This window comes from Stegodyphus dumicola, chromosome 1, assembly GCF_044657685.1.
Source record: "Stegodyphus dumicola isolate Sdum_Otavi_A_Nest chromosome 1, ASM4465768v1".
Lineage (NCBI taxonomy): Eukaryota > Metazoa > Arthropoda > Arachnida > Araneae > Eresidae > Stegodyphus > Stegodyphus dumicola.
This window is the reverse complement of record NC_140768.1, coordinates 99725463-99744012: the sequence shown is the minus strand read 5'-3', so window position 1 is coordinate 99744012 and position 18550 is coordinate 99725463. Positions and strand designations below refer to the sequence as shown.

Here is an 18550-nt window from a genome sequence, read left to right as displayed (position 1 = left end):
AACGAAACAGGGCTTAAACCAGGTATGACATATATACCACCATCTGAACGAAGCCTTAGGTTCCAATAACCACCACTGTGTGCCGAAAATATCACTGTTAAATCATGCTATGAACAGTGAAGTTTCTTGTTTCTTAAAGGAAAATATTGCATCGTTTATCAACACTCTTTCCAACCAGAAGTATATTTTATGTACCTTTTCCATACTCAACCACTTTGTCCCCATCATTCCTACATTTTATTTGCTGAATCAGAAATAGGACTTTTCGCTTGCAATTTCACCGATAGATTTATCCTTTGATATCTTTTGATCCTCCTTTAACTGATAAATTTATCCTTTTGTTGTTCCTTTTAACATGTTAAAAAAAATTAAGGTTATAATGTACGTTTACCCTAGTCTCATCATTATTATGAATGAAAGATTATAAATAATACCTGCTTGTCACGAAGATATAATACTTGCTTGCCATCGCTATAAAACATTAAAATAGAATAAAAGTATATTTAATTGAAAACAGAATTTAGAAATAAAAACTAGTCATATATTTTAGTTTCTTTGTATTTTACTAATTATAGAAGGCATATTTAAGAAAATTATTATTATTCACAATCAATTTAAAATTATCATTTCTCTACTTGTTTCTAATTTCATTTGCTTTTTTAAGGTCAAAATCTTGGTATAAATAAAAATATCGTATAAATAGTATGTTTATCAAGTTGGAAGAAGTTTATCTATTTATAAGTTCATTAAGTTGGAACTTTTTACAGACTTAATATTTTTCTTGAATAATGGTTTTGTTTATTCTTTTATATCTGCCTCTTATATTGTCAAGTGTAGATATTCTTGAAGGCTCTGTTAGAAATAAAATCTTGATCAATAATGCAAATTTTTCAATTAAAGATAAAAATGAGTTATTTAAATTTTTTCCCTCCTTTTTATTTTGTAGGATTGTATTTTTAAAAATGTCATGCTTAATAAAAAATAATAATGCATTATTTACAATAATATACAAATTTTTATTGTAAAATATATTGATAAAACATAAATTTGATTCAGTTCTTAATTGTAATATTTATAAGTAATAAATTTGATGTGCAGAATGATTGTAAAGCAACATAAAAGAGATTATAAAATATTATTTCAGAATTTCATGTCCTCGAATTTTTTGTACACGTGATTCTTTATTCTAAATAATTTATATCAGTGGTCTTCAAACTTTGGTAACTCACGGAACCCTTGTAACTATGATGTTTTTTCGGGGAACCCTATAATACCATTAGGAAACTATACCTTAAGTATTTAAAGCAAATCAAAGATTAATATTTATAGGTACTGTATGTAAAGACAATTAAAGGAAATAATTGTGCTTTTTATTTAAAAAATTTCAATATAAAATTAATCTAATTTACAATTTAATAGCATTAGCTCATGCTTCAGGTGTCACATACTCTTGCATAATATTTAGTGACAGAGATGAACTTGCATTTTTTTGCCCAAACTGTCGGAAGTCTAGCTGTATTGACGTTATCTGCAGTCACATTTCATATTCCGCATTTGTTTCTATGTTTTATTATTGTTGCCACATACATTGAGAGAAATTTTTGACTTAAATACATTGTTCTGAACGGTGTGGGAAACATTTTTGCATACTAAACAATCGAAAAAACTACTCTTACACATGTGAGTGCTGCTGGTGTCAGCAGTCCACACACAAAGCTTTTGACTACTTTCCAAAGACAACTAAATGTATATTTTTTAATTAATAAATACTAGTTAACTTGTGTGAGTACTTTATAATTTTCTTGTTGAATTTTCATTTTGACTTTCAGAACCCCGGGTTTTGACTTGTGGAATCCTGGGGTACTGCGGAACACAGTTTGAAGACCTCTGATTTAAACAATATGCCAGTCATATACATAAAAACTTATCAAAACATTTCTTATAATGGAATTTAAGAGAAGAAAAATAGCTTCCAGGTGCAAACATTATTACACTTTTCTTCTGTTCATTATTCTCAACTGTTGACTGTGTGAAAATGTTCCTTAATGTAATCAAATTTAAGTATCGTTAATTGCAACTTTTGTTATAAAAGTTACAAAATATTTTTACCACATTGCTTTGGTTTTGTAAAATGGAATACTGTTTACATCTATCCATTCCAAGAATTCTTTTCTTACTTTTTGACAAACTTTGCTCAAAGCAATGCAGTCTGCTTCAGCATAATGACTTTCAGGAAGATTTTCTCCAAAAAAGTGATAATACAACTTTTGTAAGGAATACTGTACTTTTTTCTTTTCTGCTGGAATATTCATTTTACTGTTGCATGGGCCATTTTCATCAAGAAATAATTTTCTCTTCACTGGGAGAGAATGAAAGAACGTTTGCTTACATTCACTTTTAGGTGAATATAATGGATCATGTGATTTTTTTTTACTCTTTTGTACTTTCATTTCAAAATTCTGCATTTTTGATATAGTGGGAGACTGAATGGGTGTTTTTAATTCAGTAAGCAAACTGCTGAAATTTTCTGGTAGTGCAGTGCTTACATCTTCTGTTTTACTAGTACCATGCTGAAATAAAAGTACAGAATTGAAGCTTTTTGCTGAAGATCCATTTTCTAGAATTTTGGTCAAACATTTTCCTAAACTTCTTTGAACTCCTGTAGAGGCTTTTTCTAAAGAGTCATTATTCTGAACCTCTGTTTCTTCGATATTCTGAAATAAATCTATATCTTCAGAAAGCAAAGCATCTATTTCAGCATCTGATGTAGGATTTTTACTGTGTGAGTTATCATTAAGTTGCATGCTAACAAATTTCTTATCACTGCATATTTGACTTCCCATACTGTTATGAGGATTTATGCCTATGCTACGTAAAGCCTCTAAAGTATCTGCACAAAGTATTTCTTTCTCCAAAGAGCAATTTATTCTATTCAGTTCAGCTTGCAAAACAGGAAAATCAAATTTATTGCCATTGTGTGCTAAAAGACATATGGGAGGACGAAGGCGCTTGAAAAAGTATGCTAATGATTTTGGTATTGTTTCATTAAATTCTTCTTGATTCTGAAGTGTATCATTGGAAAGTCCTAAAAATTAGAACTGATTATTAGATCAAGTATAATTAAATATTATTTATGAAAAAATACTATATAAGTACTATACATACTGTTGTTACATTTTCAGTAAATGAAATGTACACTTAATTAAATTTTTAAGTATGATTTTGTAATCTCTGTATGGTATAAATTTGGTTAATGGTATAAATTTAGCTTATTTCTGTATTAAACAGCTGTTTAAATAAACTCTTAACTTGTACCTTATTTAAATGTTGGCACAAGAGACCAACAAAAATAAATACATAAAACAAAAGAGAGGTACAGTGCAAAGTCCAAGATCTGGACGTCCACTATCCGAAATGATCTAAAATCCCGACCTTAAAGCCACCAACAAAAAATTTTTTTAAGCTTAACACATGAGCGTTTTATTTTTCCTCATAATAAAATGTAGAGAATCATGATTCTTAATTTCACTTCTGCACTAAATAAAATACCTCGTTATTGAAGAAACAATCATTTTAGCATAAATTTGTGTGATCAATAATTGGCTCTGTAGCTGTGTATCTGCTTGCCACACATCTCAAACCGAAACATTCTACATAGAAACATCATTGATTTTACAACTACTAATATTTTATATCCCTGATGCCAATCTGGCAAATCATTATTTATTATATTTTGCTTTGGTCACTGCATGTTTATCAACACATGACAACTTGAGTAATGACTCATGCAGCAATGCCTAATTTTTTTATATTAGTAATTGAATAACAAAGACTATGGAAACCTTTTATGTTGACATTACATTTGGCGATGATTACAGATTTAAGTTAAATGTGCTAAATGTTGACAAGGAAATATTTGACAAAAATTTATTTTCATATGCTAAAAATAGATTTTGTTAATGATACTCATAGGCCAAAAGATTACACTTAGTGCTATTTGAATAAAGAGTAACTAATTTTTTATTCACATATAGTGTCTCAAAAAAGTGATGGGACACATGTGCTTTACAAAAGGAAACTGCAATAAAATAAATTTAAAAAACATGTAAAATTTTTTGTGGGTGTGTTTCATACTTAAATTTAGTAGCAATTATTACATAACATACATTTTCTCAAAATATTAAAATATTAAGTTAATAAAAATACAATTGTTTAGAACGGAGCAGAAAATGGCTCACTTAAGTGATGGGACACTACGTACTATGCAACACAAATCGTCTGAAGTAAGCAATAAAAATATCTTTTGGGGTATTTATTTTTACTCAAAAGCAATTGGCAATAATTTATAAAATTGTCTGCAGTATTTCTCTCTAGTTTGTTTTGGAATTTTTATGTTTTTTAGCTCTGTGCAGCCATGAATGCTAAACGAAAAGAAACTTTGCCTGGAATTTGAAAATTAGTTATTAATTTGCATATCGAACGTGGAAAATCTATTAGAGAAACTACTGAAACAGTTAACTTCAGTCATTCAACAGTTTTCAATATCATTAAATGATATAAAAAGAATCATATGATTCAGGATAAAAGAAGACCTGGCCGACCATCAAAGCAATCCAATGGAATAAAGCGAATTATCGTTAGAAATATTTAAAAAAAATCCAAGAATGAGTGCTCCTAAAGTTGCTGCTGATTTACAAGCATTATATGGAGTAATTGTTAATTCTGAGACTATTAGGAGAGTAATTCGATCTACTGGATATCACGGTAGAGCAGCCAGGAAAAAATTCTTCGTAAGTGAAAAGAATAGAAAACTCAAACTGGCTTTCGCAAAATCCAACATAAATAAGAATTCTCATTACTGGAATGAAGTTATATTTGCTGATGAGAGTAAATTTAATATATTTGGTTCTGACGGTAGAAACTTGGTGTGAAGAAAACCCAGGGAAGAATTTCGCAAACAGAATTTGGTGCCAACAGTAAAACATGGTGGAGGAGGAGTTATGGTATGGGGGTGTATGTCGTCCGCTGGAGTTGGTAATCTTGTTTTTATTGACAGTATAATGGATCAGCACAAGTATATTGACATTTTAAATCAAAATTTGAAACCTTCAGCACGAAAATTGAACCTTCATAACGATTTTAAATTCTACCAGGACAATGACCCCAAGCACAGTGCTTTGAACGTTAGACTCTGGCTGCTGTAAACTGTCCTGAAATAATAAAAACACCCCCACAATCTCCACAATTAAATCCCATAGAGAATATTTGGCAAGAATTGGAATCAAGAATTCGCAAACACACCATTTCTTCAAAACAACAATTAAAATCGGTGCTTCAAGAAGAATGGGGTAAAATCACTCCAGAAATCACAAAAAAATTAGTCGAATCCATTCCAAGAAAATTAAATCATGTTTTAAAAGTAAAAGGAAATCCAACAAAATATTAAAATCTTTTAAAAAGTAAAATTTTTGGATAAATATTTTATGGAAAAGTGTCCCATCACTTAAGTGAGCCATTTTCTGCTCCGTCCTACACAATTGTATTTTTATTAAATTAATATTTTAATATTTTGAGAAAATGTATGTTATGTAATAATTGTTACTAAATTTAAGTATGAAACACACCCACAAAAAATTTTACATGTTTTTTAAATTTATTTTATTGCAGTTTCCTTTTGTAAAGCACAAGTGTCCCATCACTTTTTTGAGACACTGTAAACCCAGAACCGGCGCCAGAGCTCGTATGGACAACGCCGGGCGGCAAAATTTAGGGAAGACAAAATCTTTGGAATTTAAAGAAGCACCGAGTAACAAAATTAAGAAGGAATGATGAAATTTTTAGAATTTAGGGAAAGCACTGAGACCCAAAATTAAGGGGCGGCAAAAATTTAAAACTTAGGGAGGCAATTGGTAGTAGAATTTAGGACCCACAGAGATTGCATTAGGTGGCAAAATATCTAGCACCGGCTTTTAGTAAGCTTAAGTAAATGTGGGAGTTTATTTATTCAGGACTCAGATAAGCCTTAGGCATGTGAAAGAAATAGATATAAGTATAATTAATAACTAAATTAATACAATTCAGGTTTATTGTCTCAGTGCGCAAACAAAATTTAGCGGAACAACTTGCCTTTCGCCGCGAATTTCATGCTACTTAGCCAATAATGTATACCGAATACCGAAGACATGCTGTTAAGCTGGACTAAAATTATTCTTTACTAATTCCAAAGAATTTCAGTTAATAAAGCAGTTGCGTTGTTCCTTAGCTTTCTTTCGGTATCATGCAATTTAAAGTTTCAGCTGATACTGAAGCTGCTGAACTATCTGCAGATGAATTCATGGAACTCATTTATAGTGAAACATTATCTCAAGGAAAAATTTTCAGTGCTGATGAAACTGGTATTTTCTGGCAATATGTATCACAAAATACCTTGGCAACCTTTACAGAAAAAGTCCAACTGGTGTCAAAGATTCCAAAGCGACACTACCAATTTTAGCATGCACAAATGCTGCAGGAATGCACAAGTATAAACTTTTCATAATCGAAAAAAATACATGACCATTTAAAGGAGTAAAGATTTTTCCCATTATATATCACGCAAATAAAAGAGCATGAATGACACAAACATTAATGTATGATTGGTTTTAAAAATCATTTCATACCCTAGGCTCAGCAAAACTTGAATTTGGTTGATTTACCCGATGATGTGGAAATTGTCCTGATTGCAAATAACTGTTCGGCTCATATTTCACTTAAAGTTTCAGTAAAAGGTAATGAATGTATCCTCCAAATTGTAGCTCCATCATTCAGCCTATGGATAGCAGAATAGTGCGCACGCTGAAATGCAAATTTAAAGTAGCATTTTTAAAATCTATGTTTAACATGGATTTTAATGGTTGGACTATTCAAGAATTTTTGAAATATTTTAGTACAAAATATGCTGTGGGGAGCATCGGAAGATCGTGGAAGTATGTGCCTCCAGATACTTGAAAAAATACTTGGCATAATTTATGGTCAGCTACCATATTTTATTGTGTGGATGATGAAGATGATAGTCCCAAATTTGAAGTTTTCCTGGAAATCGCAAACCACAGGTGAAAATTTTCCAGTTAATGGATTTTGCAGACAAATGTGGAGAAACTGTAATAAATGAAGATGATGTAACAAGTGTTTCACCATAATGACAATGCTCCAATCATCAATCAGTTATCGGCGAAATCTGTAGTATGGTTTTAGATCCAGAAAATACGGCTACTGATAGTGAAGAAAGTGAAGAAGAGGTTATTGAAAATTAAAAAAATTCGATTGACAAGTTTGTGGGAATTTTCGACACAGCAACTACAGGACTTGAACAGTGGAACTTTGTGACTGAATAAGAAATTATGTCTGTCTATAGAATTAAAGAAAAAATATTAGCACAAAAAAAGGGGGGGAAGCAACTTAAACAATTGACACTGAAAGAAATGTTTAATAAAGTAAACAAATTCTTTTTGTAAATTTTGATACCCTTTAGATCATAAATGCTTCATTAGTTCATAAATCACGAATTCATATTTTTAATTTTATAATTTCTACGTGCCACCTTGCTAGATTTAAACTGATGATATAATATCCAGAAAAATCTCAAATCCGGAATCGCTGAATTCCCAATGAGTCTGGATCTCGGATTTTGTACTGCATAAATTATTATAATTTGATTAATAGATTATTATAATTTGAGCCAAAATTAAGTAATTATATAATCTTAAATATGTTTATAGCTTTTTTTTGGTGGCATGAAACTGAAGTTTGTTTATACTTTTAAGTTTGTTGAAATGAAAATATGTGGTATTAGATGTGGGATTTTTAATGTGATAATGCGGAATTTTCATAGATTTTATTTTGTGAAATTTGGGGAATCTTTCATTACTGTAAAACGTTTCATTGGATTCTTGTTAAAATGTTTCAGTCCACTATTACTAAATTTTCATCAATGTCCATAATTTTTTTTTTAACTAACCAATTCACCAGAAATGTTATCCTATTCTTCCTCATTAACTCCATATTCATTATATTAAATTTTCAATCAATACTGATTGTTTTTCGGTTCAAGGTTAGACCTTCAATAAAAATTTATTAATCCCAAGAACTGTTACATTTTAACATCAGTTGGCTCTTTAAATTCTAAAAGTTTGTTCTTGATCAGGTAAAATTTTAGTATCTTCTTAGGATACTACATGTTTTAAGACTATTAATTATGACACCTTTAGGTAAAATTTCATATTATATTCTACGCTATTAGTATGGAGTCGAACTGAAAATTTGGGTGTTGCCAGTGGCTGAGCACTAAAATTGCTGAACATTGGTAGTTCCAACCTGTGTCCAAATCCATGAGAACCATTAATTGCATGAATGTTTTCATGATTTTCCCCATGTGTAACATGTATATGAGCCAGTTTCCCTTAGAAAGTCCTCCATGAAGACATCTCTTCCCTTAGGCAGATAGCCCTAGTGTGTTTTTCCATTATAAATCAAACCAAGCCAGCTGAAAATTTGTATTAAGTGTGCTGTATGATCATCGGCATGGTTTAAAAATTCCAGAGTGACGAAATAAGTGAAAATAAAAGCAATTCATACAAAATATGATTTATGTGTTTGTGTCTGAGCAGCAATGAACCGTTAAAAATTCAGATTAAAAAAAAAAAAAAAAGAGGTAGAAGGTATGTTTTAGGTTTTTTGGAATATTAGCGGTTGCGGACACTTAGCCGACGGGACACTTAACCAACACCAGTTAGCCGACAAGACATTTAGCCAACTGGGACACTTAGCCGACAGGACACTTAGCCAACAGGACACGTAGCTGACAGGACACTTAGTTGACAAGGACACTTAGCCGACAGGACACTTAGCCGACAGGACACTTAGCTGACACGGACAGTTAGCCGACATGACATTAAGCCGACAATGAGTATTGCTCTTCACAATGGTTTTAAATTTCTAATACTTTCACATTTCATTACTACTTCGCTCAACACATCACACTACGTTCATTCCCGTATAAAGTCATTTCGCTCCTCCCATTAATGAAATTTCCTTTCCTTGTCAGGAAGTGGAGTGATTCGCCCTACTCCTCGCCACACTGGAACTACTTTTTTTTTTAAATCTAAAATACTATTTACACCCTATACAATTACAGGTTAGGCATCACATATTTATTACAAGTTACTACAATTACAGGTTAGGCATCGCATATTTATTAATATAAGATAGTACTCTGGCATGGGAATTCGTACCTCATGGCCTGCGGCCAGAAGTAGGTTTGGTTTATGTAATTATGGCAAAGCCAGAGGGATATCTGCCTAATGGGAGGGATACCTTCGTTTAGGACTTTCTAAGGAAAACTGGCTCGTATACATGTTACACATGGGGAAAACACCCATGCAGCCTGTCAGTTCGCGGGATTCGAAATTCGGACCGAACTGCCAGTGTTCAGTGACTTTACCGCTCGGCCGCTGCTGGGCCTAACAGAAATAGAGTGACCGTTTTACTTAATATATAACCAGTCTCTTCCAATAAAATTGCCTTTTTAGGCTAGAACTTTATAAATGCATTCAGGAAAATGGACACCAAAAATTTCCCTATTACCCGGTAGCTACAACAGAAACGAGAAAGAGAAGGAATGAAAGAGAAAAAAAGTTAAAGTTAATGAAAAGTGAAATGAAAATTTATACATTTTTAAAAGATATTGAGAAAGTTACATTTTATGAGAAAAACATGACCCAATATAACATATTAACATATTATATTGAAAATTACATATCGCGACTTTCAAAACAGAGTACATAATATTATCTAGTTACATGACTGATCTAGTTAAATCTAGCTTTGATAGATGGCACCACATTACAGTGACTTTTCAGGATGTCTCGCTTTGCTCTGCCCTGCTTGGTGCTCCTCCTTCTGCAGATTCCTCCGATTTCTCTTCGGAGATTTTCCAATGTCCGGAATTTCATATTAGCAACGTTTTCGATATATGAAGAATGAAAAATGTAGTTTTTAAGAATAGAATTCAGTTATGAATGAAATAAAACCTTAAAGAATATTTTACTTCTAAATTAAACATAATGCACCAGTTTAGTGTTATAAACATTAACCTAAGTATTTTAAGAAAGAGGTGTGGTCAATAAAATGTTACAGAATTTTTATCTCAAGTATGGTGGCATGAACAGCCCATTATAGAAGTCAATAATTTATACCTTTGTTTGTTTTGATGCACTTTTTTAAAATTGTTTCTAATAACAAAATAATATATATTTCGAAACTAACCCTTCACCATCATATGTTTCTATAAAAAGTATAATTCAATAATATCAATTTTTATTGCATTATTTAGATTTTTCATGACAGGGAAAGGAAATTTTATTGGTGGGAGGAGCGAAACGATTTTGTAAAGAAAAGAATGTAACATGATGTATTGAGTAAAATAGTAATGAAACGTAAAGGTATTAGAAATTTGAAAGCATTTGGAAGAGCGAGATTGGAAAATTAATATCGTTAAGTAAGCAAGAAAAATTATTAATGATGTGAAAGTGTTTAAAAGAACCCAGTTGATTTAATGAAGAAGCATTACGGATAATTTTTGAAGATCCCAAGTGTAATTAAGTGACCGCCGTACTTAGCTAAATAAATTCTTTTTTCCTTTTGAAATTTAATTCATATTCCCTGACGAGAAATTTCAGCGCTTTTTCAGTTTGGCCAATATATACCAAACAGCACGATACATATCAAACAATGCTAAATTAACACAATAATTAAAAGCACATATGAGATCTATAAGAATCGAAAAATGAATTTTACTGATAGGTGAAAAAATAACTTAAATATTGAACTTATGGAGAAGTCGAGAAATTTTGTAATTTATAGTAAGTTTAAATAATTATTGGGTACGTGCCAGTTAAACATCACTGTCGGCTTAGTATCCTGTTGACTCAATGGCTTGACAGTTAAGTGTCCCGTAGCTAAACGTCCTGACGGCTAACTCTCTGTGCCGGCCAAATATTCTGTCGGCTAAGTGTCCTTGTCCTCTAAATGTCCTGTCGGCTAACTGTTTGTGTTGATTAAATGTCCTGTCGGCTAAATGTCCATGTCGGCTAAATGTCCTGTCGACTAACTATCTGTGTCGGCTAAGTGTCCTTGTCGGCTAACTGTCCGTGTTGGCTGAATGACCTGTCGGCTAACTGGTGTCGGTTAAGTGTCACGGATCCAAAAATTATATGATATGCACAAAAAAATAAGTACAATGGACTGTCCACTAGTTCATTGCTTCACTTACTTTTAACTCTGAACCACAGGCATTTGCAATGGTGCACTAAATGGTAAAGATAGATATTTGAATGGCATGACATTGTGCTTTTGGATGAGCCATGCTTTTGCTTGCAGTACCACAATGGTCGGATTAGAGTTTAGAGACACTGTGGAAAGAGGCTGCTCGACTGTTGCATTATGCATCATCATATTGGTCCTGCACCCAATGTTATGGTGTGGAATGCTGTTGGATTCCATTCCTGCACCCCCTAATACACATTATCTATACACTTTCCAGCCATCACTATATCTTTATGATGGTTTTGCAACCTGTTCTTACTTTCATGGCTTGCCTGTGGCCACATTTCAACAGGACAATGCACAACTACAATATGCATGCAGTGTTCAAGTTTTCTTTTTAGCCCACCATAGTGCATTATTATCCTGGCCTAGCTGTTCTTCAAATCTCTGGCCGATCAAACATGTCTGCTCAGTAATTGAAGAACATTTAATCTGGCATACCACACCACAGGTACATCATATGAACATCATATGGCTATGTGTGGAGGCAGTCCCCAACCACATATCAGAACCACTTTCACTTAATGATGCAGTGTGTAGTAGCAGTTGCTGACAAATGTGGGAGCAACACTCACTACAGATTTTCTTGTCTTCCTCACCTCAAAAAAGTCTATATTTCAGATCAATTAACAATGATCCTATGTTTGATTTCTGATATAAATTTTGCTTTGATATGTCTTGTCCTTCTTCGTGTTGCATTTTGGATAGCCAGCAGTGTATAATTATTTCATCATGATTTAGTGTTTGAAATTCTATTTAATAACTTTTAAAATTTTGTAAATAGCCCCAACAAAACCTGAGATAATGTTTGCTAAATATGTCAGTCTTAATTATAAAATTTGGCATCTTTGAAAGGTTCAAATAAACATGCTTGAAAAAATTAAAAACCTTTAGTACCACCACTACAGAGTACTACTACCACCACCACTCTTGAACAAAGCTCAAATCGCATAAATTTACGAGTGTTAGAGAAATCCTCAATCGGGAAGTTGGGGGTTTTAATTTTTGAATTTAATAGTTAAAAATACTTTGCTGCTTTGCGTACCACCAATTGAAAACCCGTCTCTATAGTATAAATTGTAATGTATAAAAAAAGAGGTACCTAAATAGGTCAAAAATTAGTAGATGTGATGTACATATATTGGTGATAAAACACTAATATTATTGCAGAAATTGAATGTTTTATTTAGAAAATACAGCTAAAAAAAAGATAGAAAAAATGCACAGGCCCACGTCTGATCCTGATGTAAGTTGTTATCTGGCTGGGCATTGGCACACAGAGTTGGCAGGCTTCTTGCGCATGTTCCAAGTGGTTAGATCAGCTCAATGTAGGGATCTACAGAGACATCTACTCATCAAAGCAACAATGTGCTCTATGGGGAGGAGATCTGGCGATCGTACTAAACAAGGAAGTGTTTGACAGTAAGAAGACAAGCAGTAGAAAGGTTTGCTACGTGTAGCCAGGTATTATTATCCTGTTAAAATGTATGCACAAGGCTATGTGAAAGGAAAGGCAACACTACAGGGCATAGAATCTTGGCCTATGTGATGTCAGCCCCATTTCCCGGGTCACTTATCAATAGTTATTGGAGTCACTGGTGTTCCAGTCATACATTGAACCATTGATAAGGGCACATCAAGGGCTATGAGTGGCAACATCTTGGATTTTATTGTTGCTCGTGGTTATCTGCTACGATCTTGACAATCTGTACAGCCATGGTTCACCCATTCCACATCATCAAATAGTAGCATTACTCCAACCAAAATGTGTAGTGATCCTGCAATTTAACCACCCTGTTTCCTTTAATCTAATTCCACATCTTCTCTCTAATAGTGATATTGTTCGGGAAACCATGTGCTAGGCACTGGTACGGCCCACAATGGGTCATAGAAGCACATTTGCATGGAAGTTATGCCTTAGAATTGGAATGTCTTTTGTTTTATACACCATCGGCATGCTCTGTTGAAAAATGCGCTGGGACTACAAATACTCTGTCACTGGCTGCCAAAAGTTAATCATTTTTATATTCTATCATAAGGTATGGGCATACGCAATTTCTTCCCATTTGGATGCTTGTTGTGTTGCTTTTTATGCCATTGAGTTTAAGCTTAAAAAAAAAAAAAAAAAAAAACATAAATGAAGCCAACAAAAGCTGTAAGACAATTCAGTTTAACATTCAAAAAGAGTGAAACAGCTTGTAAACTAGGATTCATTTTTAAGGGGCTTTCACTTGATAAGCCAGTGTGCACTTTTATTGCACCTTTTGAAACACATTGTGTATTGCATTACTTCCGTCTGCTCTCAATATGAAATAGCAAAAGCAAATGATTCAAAAATTATCCATTGTTACTCAGTTACCTTGAATTTCTGCTTGTGATGCACGTACCAATTTATAGAAGGGATAAAGCATTATCTTCAGCTCTGCTGGAGTTATTACATTTACTACTTCTGCATATTTTAATTAATTGTTATGGCATTGGAGCTATAATAAAGTCCACACTTTCATACATCATACATACTCTTTGTCCACACTTTTATACATCAGAGGGGAAAAGTACAAACTAACTAACATACAGCATACTTTCTTAGTCAAAAATCAGGATCATATGTTTTTAAAAGTAAATTTATTGTATAAATGTAGCAGAGAGTAAACTTATATTCTTTTTCCTCCCGTTTTATAAATAATATAAATATTGACATTTTTAAATTTCCAGAAACCAAAAAATTAAGGATTTTCTATTATCCTTATTTCCCCTTCCCATTTTAATTGATCTATGATTTTGCAGAATTCAATATTTATTTATGTTTATTAAGATGCTTTTTAATATGAAAATTTAATGAATGATGATAATGAAAACATAAAAGACAAATGCTTGCATTTTTTTATCAAAATTTTTTGCAATCTTTCTCAAATATTTTATGCATTGTATTCCTTGAACTTGACTAAAAATATCCACACTGATGTTATATATATGAAAATATTTAGATACTTTTTATTGCATTGTTGTAATGTGCATTTATTTATTTAGTAAATTATTTGTTTCATGCTTGAGGCTATGTTTTTTATGCATTAGTGTTTGTTTCTTGTGGGGAATTGTTGATCTTTTTGCTCTAAGTGTGACAATGTTCAAGTTGTAAAAATATTTTAAGTGAGCAAGATATTTAACTCATGAAGCTTGTGTGCCAAAATTTACAGAATTCATGCTTTGCCAGACTCGTGTCTGAGTTATGGTATAAATACGGCTCAGAGAGCTGCTTAGGGCTATAAATACAACTCAAAGTTGTTTCTATTGCTGCTATTTCAACTGAGCATTAGCTAAATTGGGATTGACAATTTACTATTAGTGATTTTGGCAATCAACACTATTTCTCGTGCACTGAGGAGGAGCTGTTTAATATTTTGTTTGCACTATTTGCTACTAATTTACTGTGCTATATGTAGAGATATTTTTTATGATAAATTACATAAAATGAGAAAAATATATAATGATTTTAATGAGTTCAATTAGTACATTTCATAAAAATATATAATGATTTTAAAGAATTCAGTTAGTACATTTCATAAAAATATTTAATATTTCTAATTAGACATCTTGTGATTTAAATGCATTTTTATTTAAATCAATCAGTTTAAAAAGTAACAAAAATATCTTAAGAAGTGCATTTATTGCTATTCAATTGCTTGAATTTTTAATTAATAACATATTAAATTTGAATGTTAAATATATTACGCTTTACTGAATGCCACTGGCTAGTGAAAGTTAAAAGTATTTTATTTCAGTCATTAGCAACAGAGTACATTTAAATAGTTAGGTTTATTGATTGAAACTAAAAGATAAATATTTTTTGTTTTGCCCAATGGCAAATCACTCTGTTGATAAAAAAATTATTAAAGTCGTATAAAAAATTAAATAAATCAAAAACAAACCTAAAGGTCAAAATTCTAGCTTGGAAGTGCATATGTTTCAGTGGAGAACCATGAGTAGCTAGACTTTTGTGGCTCTAGGTGCCACTAATTTTCTGCAGTGTGAGGAACATGCAAACAGATTCTTTATTATAGCAAACACTGTTAATAGCTACCTGTTTATCTCAAGTTATCATTCATAGAGATAGCAATGAATCAGTAGCCTGCAACAGTTGGTGTCAAATGTGAGATATCTTTCAGCGCAATAACTACGAAGCTGGAAGACCAGCTACAAGGCATCATGGACCTGATTTTCCCAAGTTCCACTGAAGTGAAGACCACAGCTGTGGCAAAGTTGAAAAAAGATGTAGCTGAAATGAAGGAGAGCATTGCCACAGTCAAAAGCAAAATTGAAAATGCTGTGCATGAAAAAGTAGCCGCCATATAAGAACTTGAAAAAGAATTAAATTGGAAACAATAGGGATTGTTAGTGAAGAAGTTAAAACCCTTTTTAAATGAAGAAATTTCTGCAGTTAATCAGAAACTTGAAAATAAAATTTTAAGATTAGAACAGAAAATTCTACAACTGGCTTCATCTATAAATAGTGTGGTGGCCTAGCCTGCTTTGAACACCATCCTGGTTCAGTTATTTCATCTCACAATTAAGCTGTTACTATATGATGTGAGGTCATCACGGAGCATGTACAGAACACAATTTTAAAAAAAGGCTGCTGAAATTTTACAGTTGCTTCTAGGCAAAAAAACATTTAGATGTTCACGCCTTAGTAAGTCCATTAGAATTCCAATTAGGAAAAAAATTTTTGAAGGATTAGCACCAACTGCACCTTCAAACCCAACAGCCGAAAGCAGGAGCGACCTTTCAAGAACTGACAGCTAACATTTAAAATTAATGCAACTAGTATTTGCAGATTTTGGCTAAGAAATTGAAGATAATCTCCAATATTTTGTGGATGCTATTATGGATCTCACTATGCAATCAGCACTTTGGATAGCGGATAAAAAAGCTTTGAAAAATGTTGTGCATATGTACATGTTATATATTCCAAAAACAATAAACTGCACATTTTCTAATGAAGACGTACTGATGTTTAGAATAAATGGAAATAAATTGAGCTGTTATAGGATAGTTGCTTATGAGCTTTCTACTAGCCTTCTTAAAATAGAATAGTAGCAGTATAGTGAAAACTCTTTAAGAGCTGCATCTAGGAGCTAAAGATTTCTCAAAAGAGTGATTTGAAGGGACCTGTAATTGTAGCTGCTGCTATGAGCTTATTACTATCCTTCTTGAAATGGAATAATAGCAGTATAGTAAAAACTTATGAGAAACTGTGCCTATGAACTAGTTATTTCCCTAAGGAAAATATGCATTTGAAGGGACTTGTAATTGCAGTTGCCATAATGGATTTAATAAAAGGAGATATAACAGCCAGAGTTGCTAATGTGAGTGACAAACCACATGCATTTACTAAAGGAGATGGAATTTCTTCCCCATGACAATTACTGTATGAAGTTCCATCATTCAGAAATAGAGGCCATTTGAATTAAAAGATTTACCTGCAGCTACGAAATTAAATACTGAACTAATTCAAGTTGTTTCATAGGAGAATTTAAAGAGAAAGATCTCTATCTTTGAATAATACATAATAAACGAGAATTTTTCAACTTAATCTAATGATGTTGATATTACAATTGTGACACAACACCAGCTTGATACTGAAAGCCATCTAGCTTCAATCAACATCCTTGGAGTCTTTCTTTTGCAAAAACAGGAGGAATTTGGGAAACTTCTGAAGATGTAAGACAGTGACATTATTGACCTTCCTTTAGTCCTTCTGCATAACCTATTATCTTGTGAGAAAGACAGCTTTGGTGTCAATTATACACATCTAAATGACACTATAAAGAAAGAGAGAATACCAAGAATCGACAACACTTTTGGTATGCTAGCAGGAAATGATAAACACTTGGGATTTGAAAAGTGGCTACTGGCAAGTCGGAATAGATTCTAAATATCTGGTGAAGACTGCATTTACTGCCAAGGATTTGCAGTTTAAAAGGGTTCGTACAGTCCTTATGAGTCCTTAGATTTTTGGTCCTTAAAAGTCCTTAATTTTGATCAAAATCAGCAGAAGGCCCTTAATTTTAATCATCTGAAATTTCTATCTGTTTTTACGACTGTCATTTTGAGTGTGAATTAGCATTTTGAGGAATATTTTTGGTGATTCACTGCCGTCTTTTGAATGGGTTCAATAGTTATAATTTGTTTCTATTTCTAATAAACCGTATTTGACAGCATATAAGACGCACCCTTTTTTAGAAGGCCACACACAAGGTAAAAACGTTTCAATAGTCCGCGTGAGAGTCCGTTTCAATAACTTAAAATGTGGTTTCTTTTAGTTCTCACGTTTCGTAAAAGCTAAATAAACAATCATTGAATGCAATTACCAAACATATTTTTATTAAGGAAAATTAACAAACGGCAAGCTATTTTAAACATGATATGTAAATTTCACTAATGAATAAATGAATGAACGGCAAGCAATCAAACATAATACAAAATAAAGCAGAAACAACAAAAAAACACAGTTTCAAGGAAAACGTTGCTTATCATGAAATTAGACTTTAATAAACTTTCAAAATCATAACAATCCTTTTCACTAATCATCATCATCAAAAACGAGAATATCGTCATCATTATTGTTTCCGTCATCGCTAGTATCACCTTCTTCGATGTGTCGTCTTCTGTTCCATCAAGAGCATTACTGATTCCGCACTTCTTAAAGGACTTGACAATTACTTCAGCCTTTACAGCCTCCCAAGATCTTTTTACCCACTCTCACACTTGTGAAATAGAGGGCCGCTTCATTCTACCTGAGGGTGTAGGGCGTGATGTGGCTCTCCTATCGGCTTGTTCCATTGTTCTCGCACTTTTTCCTTAAATGGCTTATTCACTGATACATATAAAGGCTGCAATTGGCTAGTCAGTCCACCAGAAATAACAGCTATCTGGGTTTTTAATTCTCGCTTTATTCTTTATGGTTTCAGTTCTATGGGTGCTAAACTGATCCAAAACCAAAAGAGAGGGTTTTCTTAATAGTCCACCAGGTCGCCTCGCCCATACGTTCTGTAACCATAGTTTCATTCCAGCTTCATCCATCCAGCCTTTCGAATGAACAATTATACCCGTTGAAAGTTTTTCTTTCGGATGAGTTTTTCTTTTGAATATGAAAAACGGTGGTAGTTTTGTGCCATCAGCACAACAT

The 18550-nt window shown here is 32.7% G+C and overlaps 1 protein-coding gene across 2 annotated transcripts in view; it reads right to left on the bottom strand.

Moving 5' to 3' along the window:
• Window positions 1-992: 992 nt before the first annotated feature.
• The window catches only part of LOC118183633 (uncharacterized), a 58838-nt gene continuing 41280 nt past the window's right edge, over window positions 993-18550 (bottom strand). For both annotated transcript variants that reach the window (XM_035353232.2, XM_035353231.2), the window contains one exon: window positions 993-3085. In XM_035353232.2, the coding sequence (XP_035209123.2) occupies window positions 2106-3085 (980 nt within the window). In that variant the 3' untranslated portion in view covers window positions 993-2105. The remainder of the gene's footprint in view (window positions 3086-18550) is intronic.